This window comes from Salvelinus namaycush, chromosome 35, assembly GCF_016432855.1.
Source record: "Salvelinus namaycush isolate Seneca chromosome 35, SaNama_1.0, whole genome shotgun sequence".
NCBI lineage: Eukaryota > Metazoa > Chordata > Actinopteri > Salmoniformes > Salmonidae > Salvelinus > Salvelinus namaycush.
In genome coordinates, this window is record NC_052341.1 from 10908828 (window position 1) to 10921550 (window position 12723).

General features: G+C 41.5%; 1 protein-coding gene across 1 annotated transcript in view; it reads right to left on the reverse strand.

Moving 5' to 3' along the window:
• Positions 1–5321: 5321 nt before the first annotated feature.
• Positions 5322–12723, reverse strand: part of wdr27 (WD repeat domain 27) — a 150017-nt gene continuing 142615 nt past the window's right edge. The window contains exon 22 of the mRNA XM_038974620.1: positions 5322–5399. Within this exon, the coding sequence (XP_038830548.1) occupies positions 5322–5399 (78 nt within the window). The remainder of the gene's footprint in view (positions 5400–12723) is intronic.

The following is a 12723-nucleotide window of genomic DNA, read 5'->3' on the forward strand; positions in this document are numbered from 1 at the left end:
GAGCATCATGGCAAAAACTGAAAGACTGCTCCCCACCCCCTCATTATTGTATTTCACTAGTCCTGCACGTTGGCGCTCGAAGCCTAAGATTGTCACTGTACCCTGTCATTACCCCTGCAACCTGTACATGTGACTATTAAACAATATGAACCTGAATTCTTCCAACAACTGTACACCCTGCTACATATCAGAGAATCTACTCCCACATACACAAATAACACCATGACCCTTATTCAGTCCCTGAGAAGAGTGAGTCATGTCAACTGACACCAGCTCCCTGACACAGCTAGAGGCAGGATACAGGAGACACCCTGGTGGATATAGAGAAATAGGTTCATTACCAATGTAAATCAACAAGTGGCTTGAATGTAAACTGCCTCAAGTCTCTGGAAAGGTTTACATTACTGTAGAGCCCTTGGTGAGGAGTTTAAAGTGAATGTCCATCTGTAGATGGGTAGTATAGGGAGTGTGTGTGGGTGTGTATTTTATATTTTAATATTTTAGTCATTTAGCAGACGCTCTTATCCAGATCGACTTACAGGAGCAAATAGGATTAAGTACCTTGCTCAAGGGCACATCGGCAGATTGTTCACCTATTCAGCTGTGTGTGTGTGTGTGTGTGTGTGTGTGTGTGTGTGTGTGTGTGTGTGTGTGTGTGTGTGTGTGTGTGTGTGTGTGTGTGTGTGTGTGTGTGTGTGTGTGTGTGTGTGTGTGTGTGTGTGACCTGTACAAGCCAGCCCGGTGTATGAAACACGAAACAGTTAAGTCTAGAGAATCAGAGAAGAGCTATTCATTCACAAGTTCACATGCTATGAAGAAACTTGAAAAATAAATGGAAGGATGTTCTGGCAGTTGCAAGGTATTGTGCAAATGTTGAATTTGGGAAAAGATATATGCACCAAGGCAAAGACAGCCTTTAGATAGCCTTTTTGAGAGTGACCTAAAGAAGATCCTTCTGTGTTTGCCAGTAAATGGCATGCTGTGTTAAATATTAGTCAGATCATTTTCCTCTCCAGATGCACACTCAAGTTTCTGCTGCTGTCCTTTTGCAGACATACTTCTTCCTTTTTTAGACTTCTTTTGCCCCCCCCCCCCCCCCCCCCCCTTACTACCCCCCCTTACTAAATTGCTGTGGAAAACCTTTTTCTTTTTTTATAAACCGATTCTCTACATCTCCTGTTCTTTTGGGATTTGGCAGCCAAATTTTGTATGACAATGACCATAGGAGTAGGCAAGACATCAAAAACAGACCTGGCGCTAGGCTAGTAATATAGCAGGATGGCAACAGAAATTAGATGACAGTAGCAGTATGAAACTCTCTGTGCCCAGAACCAAAAATGAAAAACTGCAATTTATCTTCTTGAATGTCTCAATCTTGGTAAAATTATCTGACATAGTGTAACTGCCTTTAAGGACAAACATGAGAGTAAAAAAAGAGAATGTGCCAAACGGCCATGAACATAATGAAGTTCGGGGGCTCATGGCAGCCAGACTTTGAGTGTTTCATTCCTCTGAGACACATACGTCTACGTCTGGTTTTCCATGTACTTAAAGGGTGAAAGAAAAATAAACTGTAAGAACCAAAGTGATGTGTTATGTAATCCCTTTTAATTTTATAGGGCCATTATAAAATAATGTGCTACTGCATTCTAGATCAAAGCAGAAACAGCTGCAATTTACATTTACCACAAACATTTTCTTCACAAAAAAGGTACAATAAAACAGAACATTAGCTACATACCACAGGAGGCTGCTGAAGGGAGGACGGCTCATAATAATGACGGGAATGGAGTGAATGGAAAGGGATCAAACATATGGAAACCAGAATGGAATGGTATCATACACACAGAAACCAGAATTGAATGGTATCAAACACATGGAAACCATGTTTTTGATACCATTCCATTGATTCCATTCCAGCAACTTCTGTAAGCCCGTCCTACCCAATTAAGGTGCCAAAGACTACCTGTGCTACAGTTGAAGTCGGAAGTTTACGTACACTTAGGTTGGAGTCATTAAAACTCATTTTTCAACCACTCCACAAATTTCTTGTTAACAAACTATAGTTTTGGCAAGTTGGTTAGGACATCTACTTTGTGAATATCACAAGTAATTTTTTCAACAGTTGTTTACAGACAGATTATTTCACTTATAATTCACTGTATCACAATTCCAGTGGGTCAGAAGTTTATATACACTAAGTTGACTGTGCCTTTAAACAGCTTGGAAAATTCCAGAAAATTATGTAACGGCTTTAGAAGCTTCTGATAGGCTAATTGACATAATTTGAGTCAATTGGAGGTGTATCTGTGGATGTATTTCAAGGCCTACCTTCAAACTCAACGCCTCTTTGCTTGACATCATGGGAAAATCAAAAGAAATCAGCCAAGACCCCAGAAAAAAAATCCACAAGTCTGGTTCATCCTTGGGAGCAATTTCCAAACACCTGAAGGTACCACGTTCATCTGTACAAACAATAGTACGCAAGTATAAACACCATGGGACCACGCAGCCGTCATACCGCTCAGGAAGGAGACGCGTTCTGTCTCCTAGAGATTAAAAAGCGTGTGCGAGCAAAGAGGCCTACAAACTTGACCCAGTTACACCAGCTCTGTCAGGAGGAATGGGCCAAAATTCACCCAACTTATTGTGGGAAGCTTGTGGAAGGCTACCCGAAACGTTTGACCCAAGTGAAACAATTTAAAGGCAATGCTATCAAATACTAATTGAGTGTATGTACATTTCTGACCCACTGGGAATGTGATGAAAGAAATAAAAGCTGAAATAAATAATTGTCTCTACTATTATTCTGACATTTCACATTCTTAAAATCAAGTGGTGATATTAATTGAACTACGACAGGGAATTTTTACTAGGATTAAATGTCAGAAATTGTGAAAAAACTGAGTGTAAATGTATTTGGCTAAGGTGTATGTAAACTTCCGACTTCAACTGTACATCCAGTATAATGTTGTTTACTGGCCATGTTCCGTGCTTGAAAGTGATAGCAACATGATTAAGACACTACTTACTGTATTGTTTAAATATATTTCCAACGGCATACCGTAAGCTATTTACAATAACAATATCCAAACCATCCCATTTACCGTTCCCCCGTAAATTCCCAGTAAATGTTGTATTTATAGATGTAGCCAAGATAGAGTGCGTATAACAAGTTTAGGATGCTTGTGAACCTTACAGAACTTATAAACTGTATTTACAAAACATACTTATAAAGATACTTCAGATGAATAAAGCACTGTGTTACCCCGGAGTGTCTTTGCATGGGGCATCAAGTAAAAGCATGAATATGATCACTCGTCATCCCATTATGGCATTTTCACTATGAACTACAGATGGCTATAAAGTCTGAAAAGATGGACACTGGTACGTTATTGTCTCACTATAAAACTGAAAACAAAGAGTATCAAGAGTAAACGCTGACTCTGCCTCATGCCAAGTAAAGGGGTTGAGTGCCATAGATAGTTCAGGTCTTGATTAGGAACAGTCAGTATATGCATTGCATTGAGAACAGACTTGGGTTGAAATACAATTCGAAATCTTTCAAATACTTTAAGCATTTGTGTTAAAATGCCAAGAGCGCCAGTTGGGCAGGGTTAGCACTTTCTAGACTTTTCTATCTGTTCTGTTAGGTTCTAAGTTCTGGTACAAATCCAGTCGGACACCAAAGGAAGCTTAGACTAGATTTATTTACCCAGACTGAATGCATAACATAACATACAAGTCACACAGCGTATATTTACACCCCTCGACTAGGCAGAGATCCCCTCCTTGTATGTTAAGATAAACAATCAGTCAGTTTTTGTTGCTGGGCAGAAACTAGGTCTGTTCCTCTTCGTTGTGATTGTCATGGCCCAGCTTGAGTCCAGAACCTTTGTGTGTGGGTATGTGTGTGTGTGGGAGATAATGCTACAGTTAGTGTGTCGTTGAGGTGGGCCCCTCTGGCTCCCTTCCCAGATGTTTCCTACCTCTTCAACTGTTATCCTCACATCGATATTGAGTTCCACCACCACTTCTCCTTTCCCTACAAGTTACTGAAACTAACTTGGCTTGACAGGAACCGAGACCCGACTATTGATCTTTTGCCTAATCCTTAAAAAGTCTATAAAAAAACTGAATGCCATATTGGTTCCCTCTTAGTGGCCAAGAACACTAGTGGATGTCCTCTGGTCTACAGTACCCTGACTGTCTCCACCATACATATTGTTCCATCCAGACAGTACAGAACAGTACATTCCCCATACACTGAGTATACCAAACATTATGAACACCTTCCTTATATTGAGTTGCAAGTGACATTGATAAGGGATCATATCTTTCACCTGGATTCACCTGGTAAGTCTATGTCATGGAAAGACATTCCTAACGTTTTATACACTAAGCGTATGTTCAAAGCATCAGCAACAGGGAGAGGGAGGGAGAAATATGTTATCTGAGCAGTAGGCCTAATTGCCAGAACTATGGAAGAAATCATCGTACAGCTACTGCTAGTGTGGAATACAGAAGGACAGTAAGAAGCACAAAAACAGTTAAGCATTCTGTATGCATTCAAATCAGTTTAATCTTGAATATTCAAATTTCACCTACTGTACTGTTGGGATATAGGTGATATATGGTACTGTACTGAACATACCAGTCTTTTCTTTCTGTCTAGGTCTGTCTGTGTGTGTGTGTGTGTGTGTGTGTGTGTGTGTGTGTGTGTGTGTGTGTGTGTGTGTGTGTGTGTGTGTGTGTGTGTGTGTGTGTGTGTGTGTGTGTGTGTGTGTGTGTGTGTGTGTGTGTGTGTGTGTGTGTGTGTGTGTGTCTGTGCCTGTGAGTGTGTGTGTGTGTGTGTGTGTGTGTGCGTGTGTGTGTGTGTGTGTGTGTGTGTGTCTGTGTGTGTGTGTGTGTGTGTCTGTGTCTGTGTGTGTGTGTGTGTCTGTGTGTGTCTCCATTCTAATGTAAATACATCTGTACATGTGAATGGGTGTGTTAGTATGTAGTAACGTCTGCGTGTCAGACTCGCAGGCTGCTGAGCGGTGCAGTCAGATGGTGATGTCACTGTGGCCCCTGGGTCTCAGTAATGCTGCTGTAACTCTCCAGGCCCTGGCATCCATCCCTCTGTAAAGCCTCACTGTGAGATCACAGCCAATGGGATAAAAGGAAGCTCTCTAGCTAACGAGGCCCGTTGGTCCCCATTACAGTATGGTGTAAATAACACAAGCGTCATCGTCAGGTCCAGACCTGGGTTGATATATCATTTGCTTTCTTTCAAATGTTTGAATGCGCTTGCCTGTCGTAATGGGAACCAGCCCCTGTTGTCATGACAGGGCGACCCTGATGGCGGCGTTGCCAGGGCGGAACAGACTCAGCCTCCCGTCCAGAGTCCCGGTCAGCAGCTGGGAAGGAGAGAGACAGAGAATAAGAATGACATCATCACGCTACCCTTTGACTGATCACATGAGGGTGATTATAAACAGAGACTGACTGTATTCCCTTTTCCTGACGACTTAAACTGAGATCTTCCGCTGCTCTACAGTATGTTCGCTACATACTTCAGTTTGAGACTGGCACCGTTGAAGTCGTTTCTGGGGACGTCAAAATGAGGGGTTCTGTACAAAACAAAGTCTTTAGCGATTGCATCTGTAACTAAACAGAGTAGCAAAGCCAACTACGAAATGTTCTAAATGCCGCATTAACTATGTGTTTTGGCTCTGGCCCAATCCATCGGTTTCTGGGACAAATCAGAACGGTTAGAATGTGTTTGCGTTCTAGAAATGGTCAGGGAGTTACTCAGATGGAGACTCGTTGAAGAGAAGAAACTAGCGCTGTGGGTGTGGCGTAGCGTTTGGCTGGAGCAAGGAGTTTGGGTAGCCAGGCAAGTATCCATACCTATCACGCTAAACTCTTTAGGGTGCCTTTCTACATGATCCTATAGTCTGATCCCAGATCTGTTTGTGCTGTCTTGCTAAGTCCTATAAATATCAACTGGCATGAAAACGACCGTAGCAGTTGGCAGTTTTCTCATGACAACGACCATAGGAGCACAAAAGACAGTAGAGAAATATCTGGGACCAGGCTAGTAGGCTATTCCCTCTATCATACTGTTGCATTTAACTCAGCATGATCCAAACTTCTAATTGGGGAAAGCCATGCAATATTGCATAACAGCACTGATCTCTACAACAAAGCTAAACTAAGAACTTTGCAGCAGTTAAATCCCAGGTTTATAATATCTCATAGCAATTATCAAACTGTCCACACTGTGGCCCAAATAGCACCCTATAACCTACATGCTCAGAAAAAAAGGTTATTCGGCTGTCCGCATAGAATAACCTTTTTTGGTTCCAGGTATAAGCCTTTTTTGATCCCGGTAGAACTTATTACCCTCTGTGGAAATGGTTCTACATGGAACTCAAAAGGGTTATTTCTACCTGGAACCAAAAGGGTTCCACCTGGAACCAAAAAGGGTTATTTAAAGGGTTCTCCTTGCGGACAGCGGAATAACCCTTTGAGGTTCTACATAGTTCTACATAAGTTGCATGGACTCTGTATGCAATAATTAACATGATTTTTTAATTACTACCTCATCTCTGTACCCCACACATACAATTATCTGTAAGGTCCCTCAGTGGAGCAGTGAATTTCAAACACAGATTCAAACACAAAGACCTGGGAGGTTTTCCAATGCCTCGCAAAAAAGGACACCTATTGGTAGATGAGTAAAAATGAAAAAAGCAGACATTGAATACCCCTTTTAGTATGGTGAATTTATTAATTACACTTTGGATGGTGTATCAATACAGCCAGTCACTACAAAGGTACAGGTGTCCTTACTAACTCAGTTGCCAAAGAGGAAAGAAACTGCTCAGGGATTTCACCATGACGCCAATGGTGACTTTAAAACACTTACAGAGTTTAATGGCTGTGATAGGAGAAAACTGAGGATGGATAAACAACATTGTAGTTACTCCACAATACTACAAAAGTAGGAAGCCTTGTTGCAAACATACATTCTGTTTGCAACAAGGCACAAAAGTAAAACTGCAAATAATGTGGCAAAGAAATGAACTTTATGTTCTGAATATAAAGCGTTATGTTTGGGGCAAATCCAACACAACACATCACTGAGTATCAAGCATGGTGGTGGCTGCATCATGTTATGGGTATGCTTGTCATTGGCAAGGACTAGGGAGTTTTTGGGGATAAAAAGAAACGGAATAGAGCTAAGCACAGGCAAAATGACATGGAATGTTCTTGAGTGGCCTAGTTACAGTTTTGACTTAAATCAGCTTGAAAATCTATGTCAAGACTTGAAAATGGCTGTCAAGCAATTATCAACAATCAACTTGACAGAGCTTGAAGAATTTTGAAAATAATGTGCAAAAAATATTGTACAATCCAGGTGTGCAAAGCTGTAATAGCTGCCAAAGGTGATTCTAACATGTATTGAGTAACGGGTGTGAATACTTATGTAAATTAGATATTTCTGTATTTCATTTTCAATACATTTGCAAACATTTCAAAAAAATATGTTTTCACTGGCATTATGGGTTATTGTGTGTAAAAAAGATATTAAGCCAAGCAGCCTGACCCACACACTCATGGATACAGACACACGCATTCACGGAAGTAGACACTCACGCACGCACACACACACACACACACACGTATGCACGTGCACACAGATCACACACAACTCTCCCCCACACACGTATCCCCTTGTCCTCAGCAGCATATCTCTCTCAAAGAGGAGGGACCATGATCTCAGCTATCCCCTGTCGGCCAATCAGCCAGTGACCCAGGCCAGAGCAACATTACCTCACCACTACGGCAGCCAATCTACAGGCTCCAATGCAACCTGGGAAACCTTCCATTTAGAGTTCATAGTGAGATTCTGTCCTGTGTGAGAGAGTCTGTGTCCTCAACAGCACTCCATTACCTATTAAGTGTACTACTTTTGACCAGGACCCATAGCGCTCTGGTCAAAAGTTGTGCGCTATAAAGGGAATACGGTGCCATTTGGGACGCATACTGATAAACCTTCCATTTGGGGTTCATAGTGAGACTCATGGTACTCATTCATAATGGGTTATGAGAGCTGTGGAAATTGATGGCACTCCGAGACATTAGTCAACACTGTACTGTGCTAGTCTGTGACCTCAGGTTAACATACACCAAAAAATAATCTGTATTTCATCACACAAAAGATCTGCACAGGTGCAAAAAAATGACAGGGACTATTCCATTGGTTTCATTGTGCCAGGCAAGCTCAATGAAGCACAAGTATTTAAAATATATTAAATATGATTGGAGCCAGGTCTGATATCAACGAGAGACCAGGACATCAGCTAAATGAGTGAATAGGCCCATATGCAGTCAACACCCTGATATGATAGGAAAGAGTCAGAAGATCAATCAAACACCAGTAGTCTGCTGAGCCCTAACCATGCACTTCAGCTAAACTTTCTGACGATTGATGAGTGAATACGCCCCTGTTGGGAAAGAGTCAGAAGAGTCTGAAGTGTTTGGAATGAAGATGAGTCAAACACCAGTAGGGCTGACTAGTTTCTATCAGGGTTTATTTATTTAATCAGACACACACACATGCGCACGCGCACAAACGTACGCACACACACACTGTCTAGCCCTATATCTATCAGGGTTTATTTATTTAATCTCTTCTGGTTTGGATGTTGATGCTGTAGCAGATCCTCCTTACAGGAGACACAGGGACAATACCCAGCTGTGTGTGGAACGCTAGGAGAGGAGAGTTCACTGACACACACACGCAGGGCTGGCTCTAACCTTTTGGGGGCCTTATGCAAGATTTGGTTGGGGGCCCCCCCACCTTGCCGCAAATCATTTTAATTTCACACAGTTAATTTCACACAATTCTACAATCTTTGCCATTTGGCGTTAAGAAAATGTAGCAATCATTCTATTCTAATTATTTTGGCTTGAGGCAGAGGGAATTTTTTTCTTCAATTTTACAGCTAATTTCCTGCAATTCTATCCATTTTATCATGTGGTGGAAATACATTTTAGCAGTTTTAAAGCTAATTTCCTGCAATTATACACATTTTTCCATGTACACATTTTTCCATGACTGATGCCATGTTAATATGATATCTGAGTGAGAAAGACTAACAAAATCAATGGTGGCCTCCTGGAGGTCAGGGCCCTGTGCAGGTTTTTTTTTTTTTATAGCTGGCTGGATTAACTAACAATCTAAACATTGCTAGCTGACATGGCTAATTGAGAGACTCTCAGTTCCTCACATAACAAGAGAAAAACTACTGGTCCTGCTTTATTTGGAGTGCATCTTCATACAGGCTTCATAAGCACTACATAGATGCTTCACAAATCATATATCATGTCATGCGCTATAAAGATTCATAATGTGGCATAAGTGTGTGACATAACTATCAATGTATTTATTCACATTTATTAGAGCATGAAATACAGTTATAGATGATTTGTGACCCATTTATGTAGTGCTTATGAAGCCTATATGAATGCTTTATGGTGGCCCCCTAAAGGACGGGGCCCTAAGCGACCGCTTATGCCTGGAGCAGGCCCTGCACACACGCTGACTGTCTGTTTGTGTCTCTCTCACTCACATGCTCTGCAGGAAGTCAGTCACGCCGCCCATACACATGTACACATACACGCACGTACACACACACATGGATCCATGCACACACACACACACACACACACACACACACACACACACACACACACACACACACACACACACACACACACACACACACACACACACACACACACACAGACACACATTTTGTTCTTATATTCTTGTGGGGACCTAAAATGTATTTCCATTCAAAATCCTATTTTCCCTAAACCTAACCCTAACCCTAAACCTTATCCTAACCCTAACCTTAACCCCAAACCTAACCCCTAAACTTAAAATAGCCTTTGTCCTTATGGGGACGTGGGAAATGACCCCATGAAGGAGAATTTTCCTTGTTTACTTTTCTTCTGGCAGTAAAACATTAAATGAACACAGTCCATTTAATGTGTGAAAGTGAGAAAGGGAGGCTGAACCTAAAAATACCCCTAACCCTCTAGCTAACCCTCCTATTACCCCTAACCATCTAGCTAACCCTCCTATTACCCCTAACCATCTAGCTAACCTTCCCATTACCCCTAACCATCTAGCTAACCTTCCCATTACCCCTAACCATCTAGCTAACCCTCCTATTACCCCTAACCATCTAGCTAACCCTCCTATTACCCCTAACCATCTAGCTAACCTTCCCATTACCCCTAACCATCTAGCTAACCCTCCTATTACCCCTAACCATCTAGCTAACCCTCCTATTACCCCTAACCATCTAGCTAACCCTCCTATTACCCCTAACCATCTAGCTAACCTTCCCATTACCCCTAACCATCTAGCTAACCCTCCTATTACCCCTAACCATCTAGCTAACCCTCCTATTACCCCTAACCCTCTAGCTAACCCTGCTATTACCCCTAACCATCTAGCTAACCCTCCTATTACCCATAACCATCTAGCTAACCTTCCCATTACCCCTAACCATCTAGCTAACCCTCCCATTACCCCTAACCATCTAGCTAACCCTCCTATTACCCCTAACCATCTAGCTAACCCTCCTATTAAATGGCCCTAACCATCTAGGTAACCATCATATTACCCCTAGTCATCTAGCTAACCCTCCCATTACCCCTAACCATCTAGCTAACCCTCCCATTGCCCCTAACCATCTAGCTAACCTTCATATTACCCCTAACCATCTAGCTAACCCTCCTATTTCCCCTAACCATCTAGCTAACCCTCCCAATACCCCTAACCATCTAGCTAACCCTCCTATTAAATGGCCCTAACCATCTAGCTAACCCTCCCATTACCCCTAACCATCTAGCTAACCCTCCTATTAAATGGCCCTAACCATCTAGCTAACCCTCCCATTACCCCTAACCATCTAGCTAACCCTCCTATTAAATGGCCCTAACCATCCAGCTAACCCTCCCATTAGCCCTAACCATCTAGCTAACCCTCCTATTAAATGGCCCTAACCATCTAGCTAACCCTCCCATTACCCCTAACCATCTAGCTAACCCTCCTATTAAATGGCCCTAACCATCCAGCTAACCCTCCCATTAGCCCTAACCATCTAGCTAACCCTCCTATTAAATGGCCCTAACCATCTAGCTAACCCTCCCATTACCCCTAACTATGTAGCTAACCATTTTCTTAAATGGCCCTAACCATCTAGCTAACACTCCTATTAAATAACACCAACCATCTAGCTAACCCTCCCATTACCCCTAACTATGTAATGTAGCTAACCATTTTTTTAAATGGCCCTAACCATCTAGCTAACCCTCCTATTAAATAACCCTAACCATCTATCTAACCCTCCTATTAGCCCTAACCATCGAGCTAACCCTCCTACAAGCCCTAACTGTTTAGCTAACCCTTCCAATACCCATAACAATCTAGCTAACCCTCCTATTAAGTTCCAACTGGAACTCAAAATAATTATAACTTCAGCTGTGTGAGTTTAAATGAAGTCATGCAATACAATAAGTGTACACATTTGGTGAATCATAATAACTCAGATAATCATGCATGTATGTAAGACGTGTCTTGTAATTAGAAATATGATGTTGGCTTCCTAGGGAGTGTGTTTATGATTTGATGCCATGATAATTATGACCTGACTGAAGGAAAAAAACAACACACTCATACATATTGGTTGGTAGATAAAATTAGGGTAGCAAAGCAACCGGTAGTTTCCCAAAGTTACCAGAATTTTCAGTCGTTTTGGTAATTAACAGAAAATCTATGGCTATCTATCAGAACTTTGGTCATTTTTACTTGAATAACTTAAAAAAAAAAAAAAATCATATATGTATGTAAGACGTGTCTTGTAATTAGAAATATGATGTTGGCTTCCTAGGGAGTGTGTTTATGATTTGATGCCATGATAATTATGACCTGACTGAAGGAAAAAAACAACACACTCATACATATTGGTTGGTAGATAAAATTAGGGTAGCAAAGCAACCGGTAGTTTCCCAAAGTTACCAGAATTTTCAGTCGTTTTGGTAATTAACAGAAAATCTATGGCTATCTATCAGAACTTTGGTCATTTTTACTTGAATAACTTAAAAAAAAAAAAAAAATCATATATAGTATTCATTTTATATACAGTGCTGTGAAAAAGTATTTGCCCCTTTCTAATTTTCTCTACTTTTGAAAAATAAAATTACATGTACTTTTTCGTGATATCGAATTGGTAGTTATAGTCTTGTCCCATCGCTGCAACTCCCGTACAGACTCAGGAGAGGTGAAGGTTGAGAGCCATGCGTCCTCCGTAACACAACCCTGCCAATCCGCACTGCTCACTTAACCCGGAAACCAGCCGCACCAATGTATCGGAGGAAACGCTGTACAACTGGCGACCGAAGTCGCTGGATCAAACCAGGGTATGTAGTGATGCCTCTAGCACTGCGATGCAGTGCCTTAGACCGCTACGCCACTCAGGAGGCCCTACTTTTAAATATTTTCAATACAGAATGTTATCAGATCTTCAACCAAAACCTAACATTAGATAAAGGGAACCTGAGTCAACGAATAACACAACAATTACATACTCCAATTTATTTCATAAACAAAGATTTGCAACACCCAATGCCCCTGTGTGAAAAAGCAATTGCACTCTT